At 45.1% G+C, this 26,012-nt stretch overlaps 2 protein-coding genes across 4 annotated transcripts; one reads left to right on the plus strand and one right to left on the minus strand.

The window, feature by feature from the left end:
- Positions 1 to 67: 67 nt before the first annotated feature.
- On the minus strand, positions 68 to 25,298 carry cmss1 (cms1 ribosomal small subunit homolog). 2 transcript variants are annotated; one of them, XM_060039240.1, is made up of 10 exons: positions 25,144 to 25,298; positions 2,700 to 2,839; positions 2,271 to 2,342; positions 2,023 to 2,158; positions 1,862 to 1,921; positions 1,419 to 1,521; positions 1,254 to 1,314; positions 1,042 to 1,129; positions 639 to 727; positions 68 to 361 (listed from the first exon to the last, which is right to left on the minus strand). In XM_060039240.1, exons 1-10 carry the CDS (start codon positions 25,190 to 25,192, stop codon positions 278 to 280), a joined length of 882 nt encoding a protein of 293 aa, XP_059895223.1. In that variant the 5' UTR covers positions 25,193 to 25,298; the 3' UTR covers positions 68 to 277. The 2 variants fall into 2 exon arrangements, with proteins under 2 accessions (XP_059895223.1, XP_059895222.1); XM_060039239.1 differs by having other exon boundaries at positions 2,271 to 2,345.
- LOC132448173 (filamin A-interacting protein 1-like) lies at positions 11,753 to 24,470 on the plus strand. 2 transcript variants are annotated; one of them, XM_060039245.1, is made up of 5 exons: positions 11,753 to 11,984; positions 12,185 to 12,355; positions 12,488 to 12,666; positions 18,866 to 21,638; positions 24,007 to 24,470. In XM_060039245.1, exons 1-5 carry the CDS (start codon positions 11,778 to 11,780, stop codon positions 24,199 to 24,201), a joined length of 3,525 nt encoding a protein of 1,174 aa, XP_059895228.1. In that variant the 5' UTR covers positions 11,753 to 11,777; the 3' UTR covers positions 24,202 to 24,470. The 2 variants fall into 2 exon arrangements, 1 of the variants encoding a protein (XP_059895228.1); XR_009523326.1 differs by lacking the exons at positions 11,753 to 11,984; positions 12,185 to 12,355; positions 12,488 to 12,666; positions 24,007 to 24,470 and adding an exon at positions 16,908 to 17,435 and having other exon boundaries at positions 18,866 to 19,004.
- Positions 25,299 to 26,012: the final 714 nt, after the last annotated feature.

Genomic DNA, 26,012 nt, shown 5'->3' on the forward strand with positions numbered 1-26,012 from the left:
AGCCTTGTGACCTCACATCCTAAGTAGGTAGGACCTCTCTTGCTCAAAGTAAACAAACACAGGCCGGTTCCACTCTGTTCCCGCTCCGTTTATTAAATTCTTCCCAGTGGGACTCAGTGTTGACCTTGACAAATGAGCAAACATCAAAGTAATGACAATGTATTTTAAAGTACTAAATCAACACAATTAGCGGATGGCATTGTTACAGAAAAACACAACAGAGAACTCAGGAAGCCATTAAGAAAAGATTGGAGCAATCATCAAAGTCAGCTTTTACTTAGAACAGGCCAATTTTGACCTTGCCTTCCCTGCATCCTTTGAGCGCCCCTGTGTCCAGCAGCTTCAGCAGGTCCACTTTGACCTGAGAATGACAAACATGCATCAGACAACATCAAATATCACCTGACAAATGTCCACTTTGGGCCAGAAGAGGGCAGCAGCACCACATATTATATTCTGCCATTATCCAACCCATGCTGCTCGATGTTTCTTTGAGATATATTTAATGAGGTATTAGAATCGTTTTATTTTTTGAAGGAGTCTGTGACTTGCCTTGGCTCAAGCTTTTCGGTGCCAAGTTTAATCCTGCGTCTCTCTGTGTACATGACAATAAATGACTTAAATAAAAATAATCACACCTCTGGAATGTCAGCCATCCTTCTGTACTTCACGTCCCTCCAGTTCCAGTCCAGCACCAGGTGTGTCAAGGACTGCAAGCTTAAGCCCTCTAGATGAGGGGGTCAGAGTTCAAAGGTCAGAATTCTTTCAGACTTGCAACTACCATGTAAATGTAACATTATGTAGCACCTTTGACAATTAAGCCATCTAATAAAATATACACCTGAGAATACATGACAAGAATTGGCTGGATGATCTTTGTGAAGACGTTATGACTCATCAGCCGTATACCTCAATATTAATACTCGGAGACAAAATAGTAACCAAGTTTCGGTGGCAAAAAGAGTTAGCGCCACTTTGACTCAGTAAAGTACAAGCCATGGGGAGGGGGTTAGATGGAGGCTGTGGCTACATCAGGCTTACCTTTCTCTATCAGAGCCTGGAGCCTGGCAGGCGTGCCCACTCCGATGTGGGTGATCCCCTTCAGCAGTAGCTTCACCTGCTCCTCCACCTTAGCAGAATACACAACAGAGTTCACCCCAGTCCCCGGACCCCGGCTGCACCCCGATACCAGCCAATCAGAGAGTTCATAAGCCGGTGAATGTGGTGAACGGGAATGATCCTCTCCACGGTACCTTGATATGTTTCGCAAACAGTTTCATCACTTTGGCGTCGCCCTTGAAGGTGGTCAGCTGCCTGTTGTTGGGGACAAACCAGGAGGACAATTTAGAACCCGGCCGGAGAGGTACAGTACAGAGAGGACGGACCATGTGACCGGCCGGCGGTCGGTGGTTACTTACTTAATGAGCTCGATGGTTCGCAGGGCGGAGCTGCAGACGATGAGGAGGGGCACGGAGCTCTTCTCAGTGTGCTGCTTCTGGACCTTGGCCCATTTGGGGCAAACTGAACGTAGGGAGGAAGTGAGACGTTTGCGCACATAGAACACGAGCAGCAGTCGGTCATTTGGATTGAACCCTTTTTCAACACAAATCTTAATTTCGGGTTGTACTCAATGGTCGGCACAAAGTGTAGTCGCAGTGTAAGCGATCGTCTTCAACCTGAACATGCACGTAAGATTGCGGGTAATATGTCTTCAAAGTCGTGTTCCGGGAGAGGAAAATCACAAATTTCATGGGAGGGGGCCCCCGAAAATGGCAGCCCTTTGGATCTACGTCACCATCTGAGACGTGCCGTGTGTGTTCAATGGGACAAAGGTTGAGATTAAACATTAAGAGCCACTCACCTTCTTTCAGATAGGAGGACAAGCTGTGGGTCAAGTCGTTGCATGTCAGGAAATTGGAGTCTATGAATAGATAAAGAACAACTCGATGAGTGAACTGGTCAACTTTTGTTATCTACTAGTTTGTTTTTCCTCACTGGGAAGCCCCCCCTCTCCCCGCTCACCCTTCAACTTCAGCTCCTCCATCTCGATAACGGAGCGCTTGTCTGAGAAGTAATCGATGACGGTCTTCTGCAGGTCCGCTGGGCAGCCTGCTTTAGGCTCAGACACCGCCAGAACGTCTGTGATGGTCTTCTTTTTCTGCACAAAACACACGTACAGTCATACTTGTAGCCCACACGGAGGCCATGAGGACCAGCTTTAAACACGTAATTTCTTCTTCACGCCAGCAGGGGTCACTGCAGACACTCACCCTCCTTTTCTTTTTGGGGTTCGCTGCCTTGTCAGCGTCATCTTGTTCCTTTTCCTGAACCACGATAGACTCCTTCTGTGGAGAAAAGATTGCACATCATTTAAAAAAATACGTATTTATGCCGCAGGAATTAGAATAAGCCTGTTTAAACAGAATTCTGGGCAACACATGAGCATTATTCATGTTGTTTGTGCAGTATATTTACAGGATTTAGTCAAGTGCAAGACATTCTTTGGAACAATAAAACTTAATTTGCAGGTGCTACTAACTAAATAAAACCTCAGTGCGTCATGTGCTAAAAACTAAATTTAACATCAGTGATGTCATGTTTCCAAGAAAGCTTGTAACACAATACGATTCAACAGTTAAATCAACCTCAGCGTAAGATAAAATAGCGGAGACTTCCGACCCAACGGCAAACAGCAATACCTGGCCAGCCTTTTTCTTCTTCGGTGCCTTCGCTAGCGGCTCTGTTAAACCCTTCCTCTTCTTCCCGGTTTTGGTCTGTGTCGGTTGCTGCTCTGACAGGCTTTTTTTCTCCTCTACCTCTTCTTCTTTATCAGACACATCTGAAAGAAAAGAGAAACATGCACTCATTACCATGCTAGCGATTTACTTATAATGCGGGTGCACGTCTGAAAAGGGCCAAGGCCACGGAGCTGTTTAAAGCTTAGGTCTGTCAGACGTAGGTCTGACCCAAGGTCAGATTGAGAAAGAAAGATCCGTCGTACCACACTGAAGTGAATCTCCTCGTTCTTCTAAAAGGCAGAATTCAACATAAACAGCAGAATACACCCATCACAAGTCACAGAATCAATACAATCTATAGCACGCACAGTCGTCCTCCCTTCGTCCTCCTCCACCCCTTCTCAGCCCAGGGCTCCGACCTCGTGCAGTGAAGTCAGTGAGGTGGGGCGACCGCAAACACTTACTCGTAAATACCTGAGCTTTAATTACGACCGGAACACGCCGGCCGCAGAACCCAACTATAGCCTAGTATTTCGGACCCATTGTCCTAGTTGTGCCAATACAGGTGGAAAATATTAAGTGCAGATCTTAATTTTACAAGGGTATCCGAGACGATGAAGGTGAGGTGGGTGAGGCGCATTCCTATACCTCTGCCGGGGGTTTACGTCGTCTTTTGAGTGGCCTGCCAGAGTCGTAATTCACACATGAATAAAACATCCTTCTGTGTGCACGCTGCTCGGGAGTGCTTGACAACCGCTATACTCGTAGGGGCTTCAAACAAGGCCGCTAGACGTGAACATGTTCCACGGCTAGACTTGGAGAGTGCATGGGAGGGTCAGTGGAGGACGGGAACGCCAACAAGCGTGAGGGATTGTGGTTATTATGAATATCCTTAACATCATCTTTGTTTATCATCCCTTTAGTTTGCAGCCCTGCAGGTCATGATGTGAGGCCAGGTACCCAACAGCGCTGTCAGCGGGGAGAAGAGGCGGGGGCACCCAGGGCCCAACAACGCCACAGCACGACGCTGGATGCTTCCCACCTTTGGGCTTTGAACCTCCCATCAAGCCAACTCGCCAATGGCACGGATAGCGGCCTAAGCTAAAAAAAACACACGCTCTTGCAGGAATACCAATGGCGTTATCCCCTATTAAAAACAGGAATCTTGCAATATTCATAGACTAGGCCTGGACTCTGCATGTAATAGGTATCAGTCCATCTAAAGTTGTTTAAGGTCAGGGGTAGGATTAGCACCTGAAAAAAGCAATAGAAGTATTTGGAGGTGCTCACTCAGCATAGCGTTTCGCTGGAGACCTTAGCTGTAATGCTTCCCTGCACAGATTAAGGGGAGGGTATTTCCATGAGTGCATGGCCTTCGTGTGGAATTAACGGCAGTTGCGTTGAAGCTTTTATAAAAGAGTATATTTGGACAAAAGGGGTCAGGTGGGGTTGTGTGATGCATTTAACTCCCCTCCAAACTCTCTAGGGAGCTCTCGGGCGGGTGTCACAGCCGGCTTAAAATAACACGGTGACAATTCCTTACAAAGAACTCCCTGAACCCTCCCTCCCATCCTGCATATTGGCTTGGCTCTCCAAGATTGCAAGAATCTTAAACTCTAACGTACCACGTAATTTTAACTAGCCTCTCTTCTTTTAGAAGCAGCCGCTTGCTGCCCCCGCATCACTGCACTACTTGTGTGACCTGCCACTTCGTATCGGTGACCACGAAGCCCTCATCTTGTGCGTCTGTCCGCGATCCCACCCCCTCCCCCTTAAGCCACCCATGCAGTCATCTGCCACCAGTAAGGGGCTGTGTCTTTGCCTTCCGAGTGACCACACCCACCGGTAACAGACCAAGCCGACCGGGAACACCTCATTGGATGACCCAGTCCCTTTGAGGGAAAAGAAAAAAAATAGAGATGACAATCTGGAGCATTCTAGGGATGAGACAGGGGCCAATGGTTGAGGACAAAAGGAGTGATGGAGGAAATATGACTGCAAGGATAAGATGATGGCTAGAAGAGCAATTAAGGACATAAAGGTGGATGCAAAAACACTGAAGAGTTTCCATGGGGAAGAAATAGGCCTGACCCTGCCCTCATACCTCCATATTGTTGAAAAGGTAAGTTACTTCTTATGTTATAAAAAGTGCTTTATCAGGATATATTCATAATTTTGAGGTTTTTTTTGTTCAGATGTATAAGGGTGTGTTTCAAACTGTTTGTGGTTCCTTGCATACTTGTCACTTAACATTTTAATGCATGGGTGTCCTTCCCAATGCGAGGTGTATTTATTATACATCAAGGGTCGTTGGAAGAAATAAATGTACATCAAATCCCTATCATTTCCACATATTTTAATTTAAATAAATGTCACATAAGGAAATAATTAAAACATTACGCAAATCTCCACTCTGCTCTGCCCTATGGTGGCCTGAGATTAGGATACCCCCATCTTAAATTCAGGGGTGCTGAAGTGGCAGCCAGATTGACGGTGGGGGTTTAGAGTCCCTGCATGTAATCTCTTTATTACCACAAAGACCACACTGACATCATGTCAGAGGTCCAGCATTGCTAGATTTCCCTTGTGCGTGCGTTTCTGCTGTTTCAGCAAGCCGAGCTCCTGGGTTGACGTGGTGGAGGAGGATGAGTATGGGATACCCAGGTGGGGGTGAGAGTTGGGCTGCATCATCCTCCCCAGGGAAGACTGCGAGAGCGCACCCGGCTAAGCAGGCAGGGTATACAGTATAGCCCAGAATCCATTCACACGTTTGCACATTGTGCAGTGTTGTTAGAGTAGCAGCTAATTCAAATCAGTGTAGGATATTGTCCAAAATTGCACTTCCCTGGAGAAGACTCCAATAATAAAAGAGAATAAAAGAGCTAGTTTAGAAAGTACTACTATCACTATGAAGTAGTTAGGACTCTGATACTTAGCAAGGTGCTATTGAACATAATCACCTGATGGTAACCATGGAAAAGGCAACATATTTGCTAACAAAAGAGTTTAACTTTTAATAAACAACAAAACAAGCAGGAATTATTGTTTCAGATTAGCTCAAATTTGCCAAATGATAAAAAAAAAGAAAAGATTTGCTTGGTGCCCTCACTGTGTGAAAGCTTGTGGTTATATGTTCTTGGATGACCCATACGAAGCTGAACACCAGATATCCCTTAACCCTTGACCGTGGCATCCCCAGGCCAGATGGCGGTTGCAGGGGAAACGATCTACCTCTTTATGAATATATACTAGGTCAATGCGTTTCGGCTCAGATTACCCAAGATCAATGAAGGGGGAAATGGCTCCACCGAGCCCATAGGCAGAGAAACAGGCCGGCGCGGTTGCCTTTAATAGATTATCAATGGAGGTGACTGGTTTTAATGGGTGGTCGATGGCGCAGACTAAGTTTTAATGGGACTCGATAGATTGTTTTCAGCAGGACGGCTGAATCGTCGGCGGACAGATAACGCCTTGAAGGTTGATTGATCGAGGATATGAGGGGCTGGTTGCAGGCACCCTGACACAGCGGCGGATACTTAAAATGCTCCCCTCCCTGTTGCCCTCCCCCTGTCGTTCTGGGGCGATTATCCCATGGGAACAGATAAAGCTAAGTGGCCCCAGAAAAGCTCTTAATCGCTGCCATACTTTACTCCATTAGTCTGATTAAAGATACACCGCACACCTGTGGAGGGGCACAGGACACAGGGATTGCAACCAATATGGTCCTTAGAACCCCTTCGCAGCTCATCCAATTACCCTTCATAGAGGGCCTACACACACACGGGGGCGCGCACGCGCACACACACACACACACACACACACACACACACACACACACACACACACACACACACAAGGCCTGTAAGTCCTGTGTGGAGGCAATACTGCGGGATACTTTTGTTTATGGTCATGCCAGGATTTATGAGTTTCCACAAAGAGCAATATCGTACCTTCTTTAAAATCGATTTGCAAAGGGTTGAACAATCGATAACTCATCCAGGGACAGGTTCCTATGGCCCAGTTTGGGGATTACACTTATTGGTCTTGGAGGCCTGCAGTTTCCTCTTTGTAAATTCACTATTGAGCATGTGTTATTGTTAAATCAATAGCGGATTTAAGGTACACTTACAATGTACAACAAGCAGCGTGTACTGGAATGAGACATTACGAGACAGGCAAAATAGATGAAAACAAGGGGGGAAACAACCATTTTTGATTGCTTACAACATTCAGCCCGTTCTTTACTCTCCAACAGACAAGTCTCTTTCCAATTCGCCATAAATATTAGGAGGGGAAAATAAATGTGACCGTTCTCATGTTACAATTTATTATATATTTGACTGTTAGACCTAGGTTGTTAAAACGGAGAAGAGGAAATTTATCTAATATGGAATAGAACACTTTAGAACAATAGTGTTAACGCTGTTAACACTATTCGTGTTAACAGCACAGCAGTGCCAAAAGGTTGCACAGAAAGAAGGTGGCCACCAGGGGGAGCACCAGAAGCATAGAATGAGAAAGTATCTCATTCTATGGCCACAGAAGTAAAAGACAAGGTAATTACTTTGATATAAAATGATCGTTGGCTGGCAAACTATCGTTGTGTTCTTGGAAAGTTTATATGTCTATTTATATTTTTAATGGTTCATGAAGGTCTCATGGGCATGATGTTTTCTAGTACAAGCAGTATCCCTGTGGTTGACAGCCACAGGGATAAATCCTAAAACATTCCCAAAACTTTTCTGAAGTTCAAATTCGGTTACATAGCCAGCATAGATCTTAATCAAATAGGCAAGTTTGGGAATATCTTGTGCTTGTCCATGGTTGGTGGGTGTGTGTGTGTGTGTGTGTGTGTGTGTGTGTGTGTGTGTGTGTGTGTGTGTGTGTGTGTGTGTGTGTGTGTGTGTGTGTGTGTGTGTGTGTGTGTGTGTGTGTGTGTGTTTTAACATAGTCCAACACACAGCTGGTCCGCTTCACTTAATAACAGACAATACCGAGCGACCTCCACTCTGACCTGTGATGACATGACAGATGTTACCCTTACGGTGTGAGTGTCTTTGGGGAGACTTTTATCAGTTTATAGCCATTTATCTGGGGGGGGGGGGGGGGGGGGGAAGGTTGCGATGGGTCAAGATCGGCTGCCATCTCTTCGCAGCATTTCTAAGACGTAATGCATTTAGTGGACGCTGCTGTTGTAGAGCTGCGTCTAAAGTAATTAGGGACGGTGCTTAATCTGTTAAAGAACACCGGATATGTGGACCTTTTCATGGGCCAGACTAATGAGTACTAGTGTTGGTCAAGCCATGACAACATCTCTAAAGTATGCTTCAGTTGCCTCTGGTGACCCGACCTTATTATGTTGTTGTTCTGCTCCACAATGGACGGAGTCTTTGGCATATGCGTCAACGCCACTATTACCATACTTTTGCAACTTACTTCTTCTGCCAAACCTTCCCTTGCAAAGCCAAGCCGTAAAATCCCATCCAGTTAATGTTTCAGACGCTATATTTCCCTCCTTCGCAATATTCTACTTCCAAAATTGATTTCTCCCCGTTGACCAGTGGCGGGTATCACATGGATGATATTTGTAACACTGTGCTCTCGCCTTTCACTCTCCATCCGTTAACACCACGGGCCTCTGATGCAATAGCAGAGGAATCTAGGATCTGATATCAGAGTGAGGATAGAGGTCAACCATGTAATGTTTGAAATGTGCACACCACTCAGGTGCGCACAGACACACACACACACACAATCACCATGTAGTGGTAGAATTTCACATGTCTTGCCCATTGGAGGAATGACCTTCTGTCAAGGAATCCTAACCAAACCCCTCGAACCTCAATAAGCAAAAAAACACACAATTTCCATCACTGCTAAAAAATGTATACCATATCTCATTACCTCATGGGCCTCAAAAGAGCTGTTATGCTTTCAGCCTAAGTCTTTAGCCTCAATCTCTTGATTAATGGGCGTGCATGACCAGTTTACACAAAAGACTAAACATTTAGAAAGTTTCGTCTACTAAATAAATTGCTAAATCCAATCTGAGGATTATGGAATATAGCTTTTCCACTGATAATATAAGGATAATATGAACATAAATAAGCTGTGTGTGTACGCATTACCCTCTTTTGCATTAAAATAGGAGAACTTTTTAGGACGAGGGGCAGGATAAGCGCTGTGTGACCTCATGCAGACATTAAATGGGTGGCTAAGTCTTGCCCTTCTATTAAATCTTTAGCAACCGAGACAATCGTATGCTACACTTTAAAGACAAATCAGGCTTAAGACGACGGAACGCAGTGCAGCACCTTGCCATCAAAGTGGGGCCAACAGATGAAGTGTGTGTGCTTTTATTTGATCAAATAGCTACATCGCAGGAATGGATTCAATCACAAGTTGAGCCAGAGGATCATATTGTAAATTCCAAGAACTGTTCAAAAAAGTAAGAATCAAGTAAGGAAAAAATATTAATATGAAGAGGGATGGTGTTATATGGCAGTGCATGCAGTGTTGAATAGACTGCAGTTCTTCAAGCGTTGTTGGGAGGACTAGGATAGCTGCAGTGTCAGGAGATTTCATTGATCAAATCGTGAGAAGGAGAGGAGAGAAGGCCAAGTTCTGATACTGAATACCTTTGTGTGAGCCCCGAAGAAGATGCGGTGCTCGGGACAAGGTGTATAAATTCCACCTCACTAAAACCCAAAGAATATCCTCGTAGTTACGTAGTGAAGCTTGCTAAGCTATTTTTTATGTTCTCTGGTGAATGATAGCCGTGATTTTACAATGGATACTGATTCACAGAAAGTATGACTTCCTCAGAGTTCAAACAAGTGTTTCGCCGCACTACAGAATCACAGTCCTTTAGTAAAAAAAGTACACAAAAGGTTTAGCACCGCTATATATAAATACTTGTTCAAGCAACTCACCTCAAGCTAAATAAGTATATATGACTACCTTTTCAACACCCCAACACACACTAAGCCTGGAACATGGCTGTTGCCAACCAGAGACTTGGATCATGGCGGCACCAGGCTGTGCCAACTTGACCCTGGCTCAGAGAGCCATGGTGGGCAGCAGCAGTTCAGCCCATTCCCCTGTGACAGGTGGAGGACGTGGAGCAATAAATGGATGGCCTAAGACAGACCGGATAAGGCCAGGCCAGGCACACTCAGCACTGTATTAATGGCTTCATGCACAGCCGATAAACTCAACATGCTTTATTACCGCTTACATAGCACTGTTGGAAATGTCAGAAAACAGTTAACGATGAATAGTCTCGGGTCATGACCGTACTGGGTTAACTGCAAGCTTGCTGGCAGTATGAAATTGCAGTGTGCGTGTTAACGGTCCGGGGTGATGTATGTGCACAGAGTGTCGGTAAAAATAGAGTGAGGGTTATTATTTGTACGATTTGGTGGTGTTAGGATGGAAGTGGGTGCATATGAGTATATTGGGGATGCAGACAGGCAGACACCTTAACAAGACACCTGCCAGCCAGACACAGTGGGCTAACCCTGCCTACAATTGAACTCAGATCTCTGCATTTGCACAAAAATAAATATAGCACATGTACTTGCTGTGCTTGTACCTGGTGTGAATGCGCCCGCATGCGTTTATCAGAATCATAATGTGCATGTACATCTGTTGACAAAGTTTAGTACTGTCAGTACTGTATCGCAAATAACTTTGCTGTTCACACCAATAACATCATGATATTAGTCAAAATGAATTGTTTTTCCGGGTAACTCATTCAAATTGAAGTCTTTGTGACCATGTGAATACATAGCTGCAAACAACTATTTGTCAGGTTACAAAAAGGACAGGAAGTAGAAGAGGCCATGTTTGGGTTCAATGTCCTTTGCAATGAGCCAAGAAACCCTCCACTGTGTTTATGACAAGACCTTCCATCAACCCTCTTGATAGTCTAAACAAACAGGGAAGGCAGAGCTGGCTCCATCTGTCTCGATGATCGATATCAACAGACCCACTCAAAGACACCGCTCACTCTCCATGTCTGGAGAAAAACAGGGGAAAACAAGAGGGATGCTATGCAGGGGGAAATGTGCAGTTCGTGCCTCTATCCTGACAACGAATCGAAGTCTAAAGGATGTCCCTGGCTACGTTCCAGCCACAACCAATGGACTAATGTATCCATTTCACCCCGCTTTTCTGGGGTTGTTACTGAACTGATGTTTGTCCCTGATGTACTAGCATTTATCTTGTTTAGCAAGACCCAAGGCTGCTCACAGGCCTTGATGACAACAAGCAGCTGTCCCCAGACTGCCTGCGCCTGCGTCTTTGTTCAGGCAGGGTGAGAGGAAAACACAAAAGGATAACCTTTAGAGTGCTTTCATATCTTGTATGAGGAGCTCAAAAAACAAACAAGCACTTTTTTGGTGTCGCCTGTATTCCCTTTGTAGATTTTGTGTATCAACCTCACGGATACTTTTGTGATGAAAATTTTGGGGGACATCCCATGATCGACTGTTATTCATAACCTGCCCGGGCTTTCATTAGAGCACAAGCAAAGGAGGCCAAACACATGAGGTCATGTTCCGATGAGATTGTACAATATGACGTTCGCTTTGCCCCTCTAAATATGGGATGAGGAAACCAAGCCAGAGAATGCCAGCCCTAAGTAGTATTTAACTATGGTGATGCACTCGCAGTACAAACACAGACAAACACAAAAGGCACGCACGCACTAGACCGCCAGAGGAATACACTGCAATAACCAGCCCTCATATGGTAGGAAAGTCTGAAAACAAGTTTGTCCGAATCCCGAACCTACAACCTTGACACAAAGCGTTAAAGAAAAACCCAAAACTGTTGGGAAACAGGCTGCACACAGACTACCTTGGCGTATATCCACACAATGTTCCCTATGACCTCATTTATGTTCATGTGGACCCCACGGATGAAGCTGTGCAGGCAACTCTCTGATCGGCTCCACAACACTAACCCCAAACGGCTCCTTGCATCATGAACCCCTCAACATTGTTTCCCTTTGTGTCCCTAGGTTGCTTGCTTCCAATGACTTTGAATTGGAACCGTAGCAAAATGGCTGACCAGAATCACATTGGTATCAAATGTGATAACTCTATCCAGCATTTGAACAACGCCCCGAGGGGATGCGGTGGAAGAGACACCAAAGAGTCGAGCAAGGGCCGAAAGTTGGGGAAAGAGCTACATCGAGAGGACTTGCTTTGCCTTCTGAGCATGTTGGAAGGAGAGCTACAGGTGGGTGTGATAATGAACAACACATTTCCACATCTGTTTCCATCTTTCATGCTTTTTGAAGAATAATCTACAACTCCGGGAACAGAAAGCAGAGTTGAAACATGGTCATAATGACTTCATCCTCAAACAGTTCAAACGGCTTAAATTTGTTTACGCCACTGAATACTGGAATAAAGGCTCATCTTGGGGTTTCTCACCAGGCCCGAGATGAGGTGATCACTGTGCTGAAGGCTCAGATGACAGATGCAGCTCTACTGGAAGCCCACTATGCGTTCAGAGGCCCAGAGAAAGTGATCCGGGCCCTGCGGAGGGACTCGCTTCAGGCCCAGAAAGACCAACTGCAGGACGTCTATGAAAAACCTATGGCTGAGGTAGGGACCATGGGCAAGAGTACAAGCACACAAAACTCATGCTGATGAATAGGATTTATTTTTGTTACTTACTACGGAGATCCCCTACACTGGATTCATAAAAACAAAAGTCTTCTCTTCCTTACATCTCAGCTAGATCATCTGGAGGAGGCCCATAGGCGAACTTCGAGGCGGATGTTGCGCCAACTAGTGGAAGTGGAGCGGTCGCACAGCGGCGCCCTCAGCAGGCTGGAGGAGCAGGAGGAGATGCACCGGTCCTTCATACAGAAAAGTGACGACCTCACGACTCTGTTGGAGCAGGATCGTGAGAGGTTGGTGGAACCAAATTCAGTACCAATGGATTTCAAAAGTAATTGCAGCAAGATGCAATGATCGAGTAATCTTGTTTCAATTGAATCCTAAGCCATTCTTTTGTAAACAACCATTATCGAGTAGAGCGATAACAAGGCTGTATCAAAACAAACCAGATGTGGCGCTCTCATCTATTCTTTTGCAGGCACATTAGGTGTTTGTTGGTCTACAGTAGTTTTCAATCCTGAGTTAGACAGCAGAGATGTTGCGGCCACTGCTTTTTAAAAAGAATGTCTGTGACCCCAGACCTGTACTTAGCCTTGCCCTACTCAGACATAGGCCGTTTCATGCTCGGGCCTGGTTGGGGTGTGTGGGCAACCCGTCTTCGGTTGCTTCGCCTTGTAAAACAAATAAACATGTGCACGCACACATGCAATTATGTGCACGTACTGAATTGGCGACCACTCTCAACCTCGTGCCCAACTCCAGACCACATGCATAGGTTTAAGGCTTTAGCTTATGAGAGCAAATGGGTTTCTAATGTATCTTTGCTCGCAGTCAGATGTGGATTTTACCCATAGCGAGGCATATCATGAAGGTGGTCACTGGCTCTGTCGTCTCCCCCAGCACTCGGGGCTTGTTGTGCACTGAGGTTGTCCGGTTGTCTCGGCTCATGTACCACCAGAGACTGCTCTGTAATCTAGTAGCGGACTGGACCCGCCACTGGGCCCGCTGCCTTGAGGGGAGACGACAAGTCTGGTGGTGTGTGCCAGCTTGCAAACGTTCTCAACTGTCTACACGAGCACCATCTCGATCAGAGAACAGGAATAGTCCCGGGCAGCGTTGCGAGTTCAGTCTATCCTATTCAAATGCATTGTAGAAAACCCCTAAACATGCACTCCTAAAAAAAAAAGAACCTTGTCCAAGTCCATCCTGTCCTAATGATGATTAATACATAAGTAGACAGCCGGTCTGTAGTGTGGGGAGAGAACCCCATGTTGCTCATACATTCCTGGCTGCAAGAACACAGAGGGTTTTCATCCACTGGCCTGCCCTCCTCCACGCAGACCATTAGGAACATGTGTCTCCAACATATTGTACTAGTTTTGACCTGAACTCAAGTATGGGCTGACAGCATGATGGACTCTGCAGCAACCAAAAATCCTCCCGTCGGTGATATAATGTCACTGTGTAAGACTGCCGCCCGCACACCACCCTGCGTCGTCTTTCATTACTTTATCTGCAGTCCTATTTCGGTGCAGGAGGATAAACTCCATCTGGAAACTAGAAGTGTTTCTCCTTCTTTGGCTCTCTGGCCTATTCCCTTCAATCCAACATAATCATTGTGCAGGTATTGACGTGTATTTGTGCACACACACACACAAAGAGGGATGACTTCCTTTGCTTTGTTTATATTTGATACGAGACTCATACAAAACTGTGACATTGTTCCCTTTCTTCGTCTTCCCGAGAACACGGATGTGGCTTTGTGCCGGCGGGGCCCCTGCAGGGCCGGAGTTCAGGGAGAGATATGGTTCTGAACCACTGGCAGATATCCACGGGCCTAACAACACGGGTCGCGTGGCACTACGCCTGTCCCATCCCCTTCCATCCGTCTCACACAGCCCACATCTCGGGCTGCGGCAGCCTAAATATTTAGGAGGGAGTGTTTCCGCTCCTCCTTGGGATCCTCTTCAGCTTTTGGCTCTTCCTCTATCCCCCAGATCTTGTAGCCCGAGTGAGCCACTCAGCCCTGGGGCTTAGTACCAAGCCAGACTGGGATCTTCTCCCTGGTTTCTCTGAATCAAAAGGTGCCGTGTGCGGACCAGATGATGCGTACTCCCCCGCAACGCATGGAGACGATTCAGGCCGTGGCGTGTAGGGAGATAATCACCACGTGCAATAGTATGATCCCCGTTGCGTGTCTGAGGACGATTACGTCGCTGCATAACAATGCAGCAATCTGGCCGCCTCAACCCAAAGCCGTCCAGATCATGCTCAGAGCCTTTGATTTATTCCGAAGATGGCCAATCTCTGGGACTTGACAGGTTCTCAGGGTTAACCAGACACACGTGTTTGCCACACACAACGCATGTTCTCTCATCTGTCCAATGCAGCTCTAAGTCACAAACACTTCCCAAACGCTTTCCTACACCCGCAAACCACTTGAAACCATTTCCTGTTTGTAATCCCCCCCTCCTTCCCCTCCAGATTGATGTGGGCCTCTTTACGGCAATAGAAAGGGATGAGCTGCAGGGATGAAAAAGACCAACAAACGTTGTACAATGAAAAGAAGTGGCCCATGATGAATGAACAAAGCTGATAAATGAGAAAAGATAGCGTAGCCCTTGGTTAAACGTTACATGACAAAATGAAATGCTTGCTCGGCCCTGCCCAATAGAAACAAGAGAAAGTAAACTTGGCGCTGCCGCTGTGGAAAAGCCACAGCTGTTCTTATCCTTCGCCGAGCACTCAAACACATCAGTCCGCTGCCCAATCCAGTGATGTGTCAAGAGGAGATGTGCATAAATTACCAGGAGAATCTGGCATGGCATCAGTCGACAGAGCAGAACCACGGCTGGAACTTAAACTGTCGGGCCTATTCATTAGCTCCGCCGAGTATGGGAGTCTAGGTTAGAAGCATTCTTTCAATTTCATTAAAGCCCCAGAAAAGAGGAAAGGAGAGAGAGAAATGTACAGGGCAGTCTGCGTGGGACTGCTGTCCCTTCGGACTGTTTAATTGGGTACCGTGTTCGGTTCCCTTCTGCACGTACTAAAGGCCATAAAAAAGCCATAATAATTTCAAGTACAAAATTTGACCTTGGGACCTCATATGCAAACCAAATTAAAAAACAGTTTGGAGCTCGTTCCACCCCTGCTGCCTTCTCACTGACCCTATTGAGCCGTGGCATGTACAACTGATAGCTTCGACGCAGACGGCGGCCAAAAAAAACATTCAAACCTCAACAAGTTCCCTAAGTCCTTCCAAATTATACCTCTGCTACAGTAGGAGCTATGAAATAAGAGGACAGTAGCCCTTTTACATAGCGGGCCCGTGACATATCAGCCATGTTTGAGGGCTTTCCTGGAAATGGTTTTGAGGGCTCCAATCATGCGTGTAATTGAGGACAAGCAATGAAGCGGCCAGCCCTGCCTTTAAGGGAAATGGGACCTTATGAATCTTGGTTAGGGAGTTGTTTGTGGATAGGAATCACTAGGACCGCTCACTTACATTCCAGGACCAGAAAACAATTTGTATCCTTAAAAAAAAATAAAAGTTCTAAATGCGTTCTGCTCCCAGATTTCAACTCTCTACAGTTCCTGTAGACGGTATACAATAGACACCATAGAGAAGCATATGGGTCCCTTCATGTGACACAATGATAGACAAGTGTTAAGGGTAAGGTAAGGTATGACACAAGACTGTCAGACTGACATGCTCTTCCTCCATTGGGTGTTAATGCTGACTAGCACGGGCGCCAGCAGAGTCAACGCTATAAATAGAGAAGTTTCCAGTGTGTTCCTTTAGGCAGTTTAAAAGAAAAATGCCTCCCTGTTGACGAGATGTCATCAGGGAAATATTTCACCCTTAATTGGGGACTTGCGTGAGTTGCACATAAAGCAAGAGACCTCATCCGCACTACTCTTTATCGTAACTAGTCGGGAATGCATGCAGCAGTCCTATAAAATATGCAGCACCCCATTATTAAATTGGATGTATTGTGATTTTACGAGGGGAAAGGCCAGTTTTCCTTCTCATATTTTCAAGATGAGCAGTGCAAAGAAGCAGTGCCATTTGTTATATTTGCCCGCCACCTCAGCTGATAAAAGTTAACCGTAGTATTTAATAAAAACTCTGATTTACAGACAACACAGAAAAGAGTGGAGGCCAAGTGAAGATTTGCAATCGCAAAACTAAACAAGGGATAAAACAGGATGGGAAACTAACGAGAATGAAGGAATGATGAACAGGGGGGGGGGGGGGAGAAGAGAGAGAGAGAGAGAGAGAGAGAGAGAGAGAGAGAGAGAGAGAGAGAGAGAGAGAGAGAGAGAGAGAGACATATGGATGTAATTGTGGGCCAACGAGATGATGATGTCATCACTCAGTCAGGTTATCAGGCCCCAGGCACGGCAGCTACAGCGCAAAACATGTCTAGCTTTTCAAAGGACCGCTCAGAGCACAGTATCTACAGGATATGATATGGCCAGGAGCACGGTTCCTGGAGAGTTCTCAAGTCTTTTAGTGCAGGGGAGGGGGGGGCCTGCTTTTGTTCATAAAATGTTTACCGTGGCCAAGGATACAAAATGAAAAGTCGTAGCCGTTGTAGTTTGAACTGTGACTCAAGGGTTAAAGCTACGTACCCACCCAGCCCCAGCCCCCGCCTCTCCCTCCCTCCCTCCCTCCCTGCCTCCCTCCCTTCCTTCATCCTTCCCATTAGCCCCTCTGGCATGGCTATACCATGATCTCATCTGGAATGGGCTGAAATCCAGTGAGACACACACATACAATCACAAGTACACACACACACACACGCACACACACACACACAGCAGAGGAGACTGTACAGTCCCATATAAGGACTTTCTGATGATGTAAGAGGCGCCGTGGGCTGCCAGTGAGGCTCAGTGTGCAGAGCACTTTTCATAATGTTTGGTTTTCTGCATGGAATGTCCACATAGCTGGGAACGCCGGCAGAGACAGTGTGCGAGTGATATCGGTGGGGGGGATAGGGGGGAATAAAAGAGAACGTTAACTCTCAGGACCTAAGGACAGAGGCCATCATCACAGGTAGGAACAACTGCAAGATTCTTAAACAATGAATAGTATGCACTTGAAGGAGTTTAGGATGAAGTAAAATGAAAAACTGTTTTCTCTGGTACAGGCTAAGATAAGTATTTCAGCCATAACATCTGTTGAGCTGTAGCGCAAAGGCTGTACTTAAGGAGTTACAAAAACAATTCATATAGCATGATTACTACTTCAATGTGGGGCCGTTTGATTGTCGAAACTTGCTTTGAAAAATCCCAGGAAAGTAATTTAAATTCAGAGGAGCTGCCTACTTTTGTGTAGCATTCCTATGATTCCAGATTGATATAGGATTTAAACACATTGTGGAGTGCTATTTAAGCTCCACAATTTACATACAACTTAAAAAATATATAAGTTGTATGTAAATGATTATAAATTATTTGTTAGAACCATGACATAGATAATAATATAGATACATATTTCGATTTGTTGCAGTAGATGAATCTCGAAAACATATCACTTATAGACTTAAAGCCTTGTAGCGTTAACCTTCTAACGGATTTCCACATTCAATCATGCTCTGCAAATTTCTTTATTGATGGAAACCACTAAATTGATGAAGGATTTCACTATTTTACCATGTTAGCCTGTGACACGAATAATATCAGTACCTAGGAGTTGGAGAAATGGATAATTATTGCCGGTTTCTCACTTTAAGCATGAAGTTGGGACATTTTCTAATTCCTCTGGTGCCACACAGGGCACACAATTCCTATGACTGTCCTCTACTGTTATAACACAGCTACAACATCTTGCCTACATCAACCAACAACAGAAGACATGAACAAATAAAAAGGGTGTTCTAAATGCATGTGTATTCTGGCGTGTGCCTGGAGATCTGTGGAGATTGACAGGACTAGGTGGAAGGAGCCAGTCTGTAATTACTTATGGAACAGGGGGAATTCCTGCCTCGCTATGCTGGCATAGAGGTACCGTTAGAGGGACGCAGAGGGAGGGTGATGGTGTGCAGTCTGTAGAGTACTCAAGGGTAAAGGAACTTCTTAATTAACAAACGCTCCCTGCCATGGGACCATCTGTTGTGGCAGTCACAACATCCTTCTGAATGCCTGCCACGGAGGGGTAAACCCCCCCCCCCCTGAAAAAACACTCACCCACATGTGGCTACATGATGCAAAACAGGGCCAACACATGTACATTTGTCCGCTCAGACAAGGACGTGTATATAGAAACAGAGGAAGATGAATGGCTTCCAGGAGAATGGGCACGCATCAATGCCTTTACAAGAAATGATGTCATTGCCATAGGTTTTTCCTGTTTAAGGGGAAAGTCCTCCAGTTAAAACAGCGGTGCATTATAAGGAAACCAGCTATTAGGATGTTATTTTTAGCTGCTTAATGTGAACTGTAGACAACACACCATTCATTTGTTTCATCTCAACTCTTTTGTAGGCTCAAGTTACTGATTGTGAAGGAAAAAGAGTATCGGGAGAGGAAGGAGGAGGACGACGAAAGAGAGGTCTTGGTTCTGAAAGACGAGCTGACCGCGCTCAAGCAGTTCGCTCTGCTGGTGGTCAAGGAGCAGCAGAGCCTGAGGGAGGAGCTGGAGGCGGAGGGCCGGCGTGTTAGGGAGCTGACCGACATCACCGACCACGCCAGGCGGGAGCTCAGCGCCACTCACTCGAGAGCGCGAGAGGAAGAGCTCAGGGCCCTGCAACTGGAGGCCGAGCTACGGGACCAGGCGTCCGTTTACAGCCAAACACAGGAAGCCATGACTGCCAAACTGGCAGACAAGGACGCTCAAAAACAGCAACTGCGACAGCGCCTGGCCAACCTCAGCCGCCAGTTGGATGAGCTGGGGGGGACGAGGGCCGCGTTGAGGAGGGCGGAGGAGGAGCTGGTGGAACTCAGGGAAAGGGTGAGGTGGGCGGAGGACGGGGATGAGGGAGGAGCAGGGACGGCGAGTCTGCTGTCAGAGGTGGACGGCCTGAGGAGGAGAGTGTTGGAGATGGAGGGGAAGGACGAGGAATTGAACCGCATGGGGGACCAGTGCAGGGATCTCGACCGCAGACTGGGCAGGGAGATGAGTCAGAGTCGCAGCCTGAAGGCCGAGGTGGACAAGCTCAACGGCAGAATCAGTCAACTGGATAAACTAGAGGAGGCGTTGGTCAAGAGCAGGCAGGAGTGCAGCACGTTAAGAGGAAGCCAGGACAGGGAGAAGAGTCTTAGCAAACAGTTGTGTAGCGAACTGGACACACTGAGGATCCGGGTTAGAGAGCTGGAGGTGGCAGAAAGGCAGCTAGAAAATAGTGAGGTGGCGGTGAAACAGGACCTTTCCAAGCTCAGGGCCCTCACTGTGGTTCTGGTAGAAGATAGGAAGTCCATGTCAGAGAGGCTCCGACAGGCTTCAGAAAAACTTGGTATGGAGAAAGACCAACAAAATGAGCAGAACTCATTGATAACAATGACAGAAAAGCTGAAAGAGGAGATGCAACAGGCCCTGAGGACTAAGGCAGATTTAGAGGCCAAGATAAGAGATATAGTAAAGGGAAAAGATGAGCTCCAAACCAGACTACACACAGAGGAGGGAAAAAATAGGGAACTGCAGAGCAAAGTCAATACTATGAGAAGGAGGATGCAGGTCGTGGAGGACAAAAGTGAAAAAGTGACAAAGGAAAATGGAATGGACATCAACGAGCCTCTGACACACAATTCTAACCACTTCGACCAAACAGACAACAACAAAACGGCAGAGATGAGCCAGGAGGTGGAGAGGCTCAGAAGGAAGCTGCTTGAAAAGGAAGTGGTGGAAAGTGAGTTGATGAAAGCCGAGGAGGACTTTGAATCCCTGGAGCTGCGGTTCAGGAAGGAGCAGGAGAGGTCCAAGGCTTTGACACAGGAGCTTGGCGAGGCCAAGAGGGAGCTCTCCAGGTTCCAGCTAGCAGAGAAGCAAGAGGTGAACCAGGAACACGCCCTCCTGCGTCGCCTACAGCAAGAGCAGGTGAGATCAAGGCTCTTGGGCCGGGAGGTGGACTCTCTGAAGGACAAACTCCAAAAGTTGTTGGGAACAGACGAGTCCATCTCCAAGGTTCAAATGGACCATTCCACCCTGCAGAGGAAACTGTCCCTCCAAGAGGCCAAGAACAGAGAGCTGGCCAGAGAGATGGAGGAGCTGACCAATGAGCTGGAGAGATACAGACATTTCAGTAAGAGTCTGAGACCCGGAGTGAACGGACGCCGGTTTTCGGACCTTCACCAGTCCACCAAGGAAGTACAGACAGAGCAGCCAGCCAGCCAGCCACCGGACTACAGACATCCTGTTCCTTTTGCTCACGATGAAAAAGTGATCGAGCAAAGCGATGACGAAGATCTAAACCCAAACGAGGATGAAATCCTCGACATAAGCGGTTCACTGCAATACAATAACACAAAAAGCTTATACCCCACAAATTACAATGTCAGAAGATACAGCAGCAACTCAGCCAGTGACACAGAAGAATTTGTGTATGGCAACCCTGTGAAGGATATGGTCGTCACTCAGACTCCCGGGCAGCCAGTGCACATCAAAGTAACACCAGAACCTGGACTCAACACCGCCACGCTGGAAATCAGCAGCCACACAACAGACAATGCAGCATCCTACACCAGCACAGCTGTAATCCCCACTACCAGTGTACCGCACAAACAACGAATCACCATCATCCAGAATGCAGCTGTGTCGGCGGTGAAGAGCCAGAGCTCCCCAACCAGCCCGGACAGAGCCCTCTCCCCACTCGTCACCGGGCCTCTGTCTCGAATGGTGAGCCCGAATTCATCACACCCGGGAACCCCTGATCACAACAGCTCCCCCGTCCAGATCGTCACCGTCAGCACGTGTTCACCAGAGCCCACTGAGATCATTGGTCAGGCTGTGTTCCGTATGAGTCCAGAGAGGCAGAACAGCTGGCAGCTGCAGAGGTCCACCAGCGCCCAGGCCAGTCCTAGTGTCATCACCACCACGGAGGACAACAAGATCCACATCCACCTGGGTACTCCGTATGTCCCCGCTCTGAACGGCACAGCCCACGGCATCCCGAAGCCTGGGGGGTCGTACTACTCGCTCAGACAAGAGCAAAGGACTCAAGTGTTGACCAATGGCTGCCACATTAAAAGTGCAGGCAAAATTACTAGTAGCATCACTATAACCCCTGCTACATCCCCAATCACACACCCCTCAAATATTACAGTAAGTGGCCTTTATGAATGAGTGATTCAACCACCATACCAGTCATGACTCCCCGAATAAAATCTACTAATGACTTAATTGCCTGCAGGCTACAACAAACATGATTGCACAAAAAAAGGTTTCTCACCTATAGTAACACTTTTATCTTCCAAAAGGTGACCCATTTTAACATGACTTCCTTCTAAAATGCTTTGGTAATACATACAAAAGATGAAAAATACTAAAAGCGAATGACTACGGACAAACCAAGTGTGTTGTTGTTTTATATTTTACCAATACAGTTTGTTGATTAAAAATGCATTATGTTGGTTGTTTTTTCATTCATGACTTCATCCACCGTTTAGAAAACATAATATCATATTTTAAAGATAGTTTGCTAATAATTTTGGTTATAATTATTTAAAAAATGCAATTATATTTCATAATAATGATAAATAAACTAAAGCTTAGCGATTTAAAAAGTTTAGACAATGGCCTTGGGTTATTTGATGTCATATGGCACACCTTTTGTTATTAAACTGGATGCTGCTAAATGTTGACAGTTAAGGGTGTTATAGTGTGGCAAAGATTTATAATTCAGAAACCCATGTCATCAACTCTTCATCTCTACTACCACACCTTACATTTTCAGCTGCCTGTGTGTGCATCATCAGTGTTGAGTGCCTACTACATGATAGAGTGGAAAACCCTGTTTCATCCAAGCTGCATCAGTAAAAGCTCACTTGCCTATGAAGATGGACAACGAGTTACTTTTTCCAAAAAAGTTAACTTGAGAAGTGTTCATCCAGAATGATAAATACTACACATTTTCCAATAATAGATAAAATAATTCTTGAGTACACGATTCGCCAACAGATCTAAAAGCAATAAGGTTTTAGATCTGTTGGCGTAAAATGGACTAGAGAATTATTTGCCTTTAAGAGGCAAGCTAGCAAGTCCATACCATTACCATACCATATCTAAGCATTTGCCTTCAGTCTCATATAATGCTGGGTACACACTACAATAATCAGCCTCATTTTATACCAAAGTTCCTCCTTCTGGTCAGTAAAGCTCTGATTTATTTCTGTTTCTAATCCCAGATTATCCTGTGGTGTGGGGTATTTTAAGAGTGCTTTTTAACAATCGGGGCCTCGCCAATTCAAAACTGCAAACATTAAACATGTTCAATATTTATGATCAGATATCGTGTAGTGTGGGGGGAACCCCGACGACAGCCGTAGACGCAGGTAATATATTTATTTTAAGTGGGACAGACGATAGCCTATTGAGAGCCACGCTGATTTAGCGTAATACCAACAATTCATAAAAGAAGCCATAGCGTCAAAAGCAGGCTTGGGGAGGTCTTCCGAAATGAAGGAACAGTTTGTAGAGGTTAACAATTTCTGAAAAACCGATTGCAAAAGCTTCTTCCTGACCGTCGCCGCCATGTTTGTTTACACTAAACAAACAATTTTGATCGCAAGAGATTGGCGAGATTTACGGTTTCGAAAGTTGCGACCGGGCTGTTGTGGTTTGGAATCGGTTCATTTTTGTTGTGCTGTGTTGGCAAAATCGTTTCCTTCCACACACAAAAAAGAAAAACAGCTAAATTGATCGTTAGGTGTGTGGTCCCACATTTCTCAATTTGCATCCCCGCCCACCTTAGTGTGTATCCAGCATACGTAATGTTATTTCTCTCCAAAAAATAAGACTTTCTGATTTCCCCCGGAAGTCTCTCTTTGGACTATTCTATCATTTGTGTTTGAAAAGCCAATTCAAAATGCATAATGTAAACTATGGGTATGTTTAACTATGCACGCCACACACACACATAAAAAATCCTTACACACACACTTGGCATTGTCTCAAAACTATCCGTTGGGATTTAGGTTTTGGTGTTGTAATAACAGATTAGCTAATTCTTATTGCACATAAGGGCCGCTGTTCTAGCTGACAGATGAGGAAAGAGAAGACGGTGAAATCACTGGTGCAGCTGACACCAGATGATGCGTTTAACAATATACAGCCCGACAGAGGCTTCATGGGAATTTCCACTGGTGCGACATTTGGTACAGTACCAACCAATGAGCTATCCTTCTCATTGTCCTCATAAATCATATGGTTATTAGGGATTTCTTCCAAGCATATGCAATTCAAAGTCTTTCAGTTATGCTTGCTTACTTGTCAATTGCCAACGTTAATTTATATTAATATAAAATTAGGTCTACATATAGAAAATTTTATGAGGTTTTTTTCAACCCTACCATAATAATAATTAGAGTTTCCATGACAAATGAATTAACTTTTGAACTGCAGAAACGTTGCTGGTGTTGTTGTTTTTTTACACCGTGCATGTAGCCTGTAACAAGTCTCTTCCTCTGAACAGATTCCACTGGACTCGCAGCCGAAACCTGGCTTGACAAGAATACCCAAACCAAAAGGACTCAACAATAACAGAGGAACAAACAGAACTTTGAACACTAAACCGAGTCATGGAAATAATTCACCCTCCACACTAACATGGAAAAGCAACAGCTTCAGAATGGCCAACAGGCCTAAAGCTAAAACTGTACCTGGCTAGATGCAGACTTTCATGAGGCAATTGTACTTTGGTATTCAAACAATCCATTGCAATGGGTCAAATGTAATGTTTTAGATGATTTTGTTGATTTGTGAGATAGATCTAGACCAAATAAGTGCAACAAAAAATGACAGTGAGCATTCCGCTCAGAATGTCAGGAACTAATGTCTGCAAGGTCCAATGTGTGTTTTATGATTAATTTCCAAAACGTAATTATGATTAATTGTGTATAATGAAATAAATAAAACCTTTGACCAATCAGAATGCAATTATTTGTGTATTCAATGCAGCCTTCCAAATTAAACACATTCCGTGACTGGATATCTGACAATGGTAACAGGCTGCCCTCTATTGTAAAGTAGAGGCATTGACGTTTCGGCATGAATGCCGAGTACCGTGAAATACATTGAATTACTTTGAAATTACCAATCTTGGCTAAATGTGTGGAACGATATAAACATTCGGTTTGCAAACTAGATTATAATTAGTTCGGAAATATAGATAGATGGAGACGATTTAGACCAGATAATAAGGCACAAAAAAAAAACGTTTCACATAAACTACAATTACCAGAGTTCCTTTCGCCTAGAAGTCGGTCCCCACATGTGTTCACATGTGCTGCAGTAAACACAGGCGTGTTGACTGCATTTGAAACCATAATCAACTGCTCAACTTGTCTACAGTTAGAAATAGCCTTTACATTTAGAAAATGCCTTAATCATAGGACACGTTTATTTAATGCGTGTCTACAGTTTCTTCCAATCATTTGCTCCAACTCACAGCTAATGGTATAACGTGAGCTAACGTTAGCTTAAAGCTGCACACATTTGGCCGAAGTTAAGGAATTCAATGTTAGGTGGCATCATCATCATTAGATACTACATATACATATACTTAACGAAGTATCACAGAAGTTTCAATTGACGACGTTCAACAATATACCTGAGTTACCCCCGTGATTCCACCACTCATCGCCCAGATCGTCCCCCATCTTCTTCTGGTGTCGTCAGTCCAATCCAAATCTACCGGGAGAGGCTGCAGAGCTGCGTTCACAACACGCCCGTCCACAATGTTTTGCCTTATTAAAAGTAAGTAGCCTATCCCGAATACATCGGTCAATCCCTCACGAATGGATATGTATATTATGTTTGTATATTTATAATATATAAAATATATTTGATTTCATGATTATTCAATTTTTCCCTCTGTTTATGTATAGGCTACATGTTCAGAATTTATACAAGAGTCCTTTTTAAATATTTGTGATATTCGTCGCATGGGATTGATTTGAAATCAATTTATCAAAGTAATTATCCATATAGAGGTTAATTTAACTAACTTCCCAATGAGAATCTAGAGTCTAGGTGAGGCTCTAGAAACTTGATAAAACTTGAAAAACATAACGGCACGAAAAAAGAAACTTAATCCTAAATTAAAGTCTTTATCGCTCTCGTGGGCCATTTCTCCTTAAACTTTAATCAATAGTTATTATTGGGCAAAAGAGGAGATGAATATGTTATACATCTCAAATGTTGTACTTTTTAAAAGATGGAAGGCGTATAGTCAAGAGAGAACCTCATTATTTACAACATTAATCAGGAGATTGCCCCATGGCCACGGAAGCTATAGTAACCTACCATTCTTCTGTGTGTGTGTGTGTGTGTGTGTGTGTGTGTGTGTGTGTGTGTGTGTGTGTGTGTGTGTGTGTGTGTGTGTGTGTGTGTGTGTGTGTGTGTGTGTGTGTGTGTGTGTGTATTTCTTTAGGTCACACGGTTCATCACATAGATCCAGTGTAACCATTTCTTGAAATT

Source organism: Gadus macrocephalus, chromosome 20 (assembly GCF_031168955.1).
Source record: "Gadus macrocephalus chromosome 20, ASM3116895v1".
Lineage (NCBI taxonomy): Eukaryota > Metazoa > Chordata > Actinopteri > Gadiformes > Gadidae > Gadus > Gadus macrocephalus.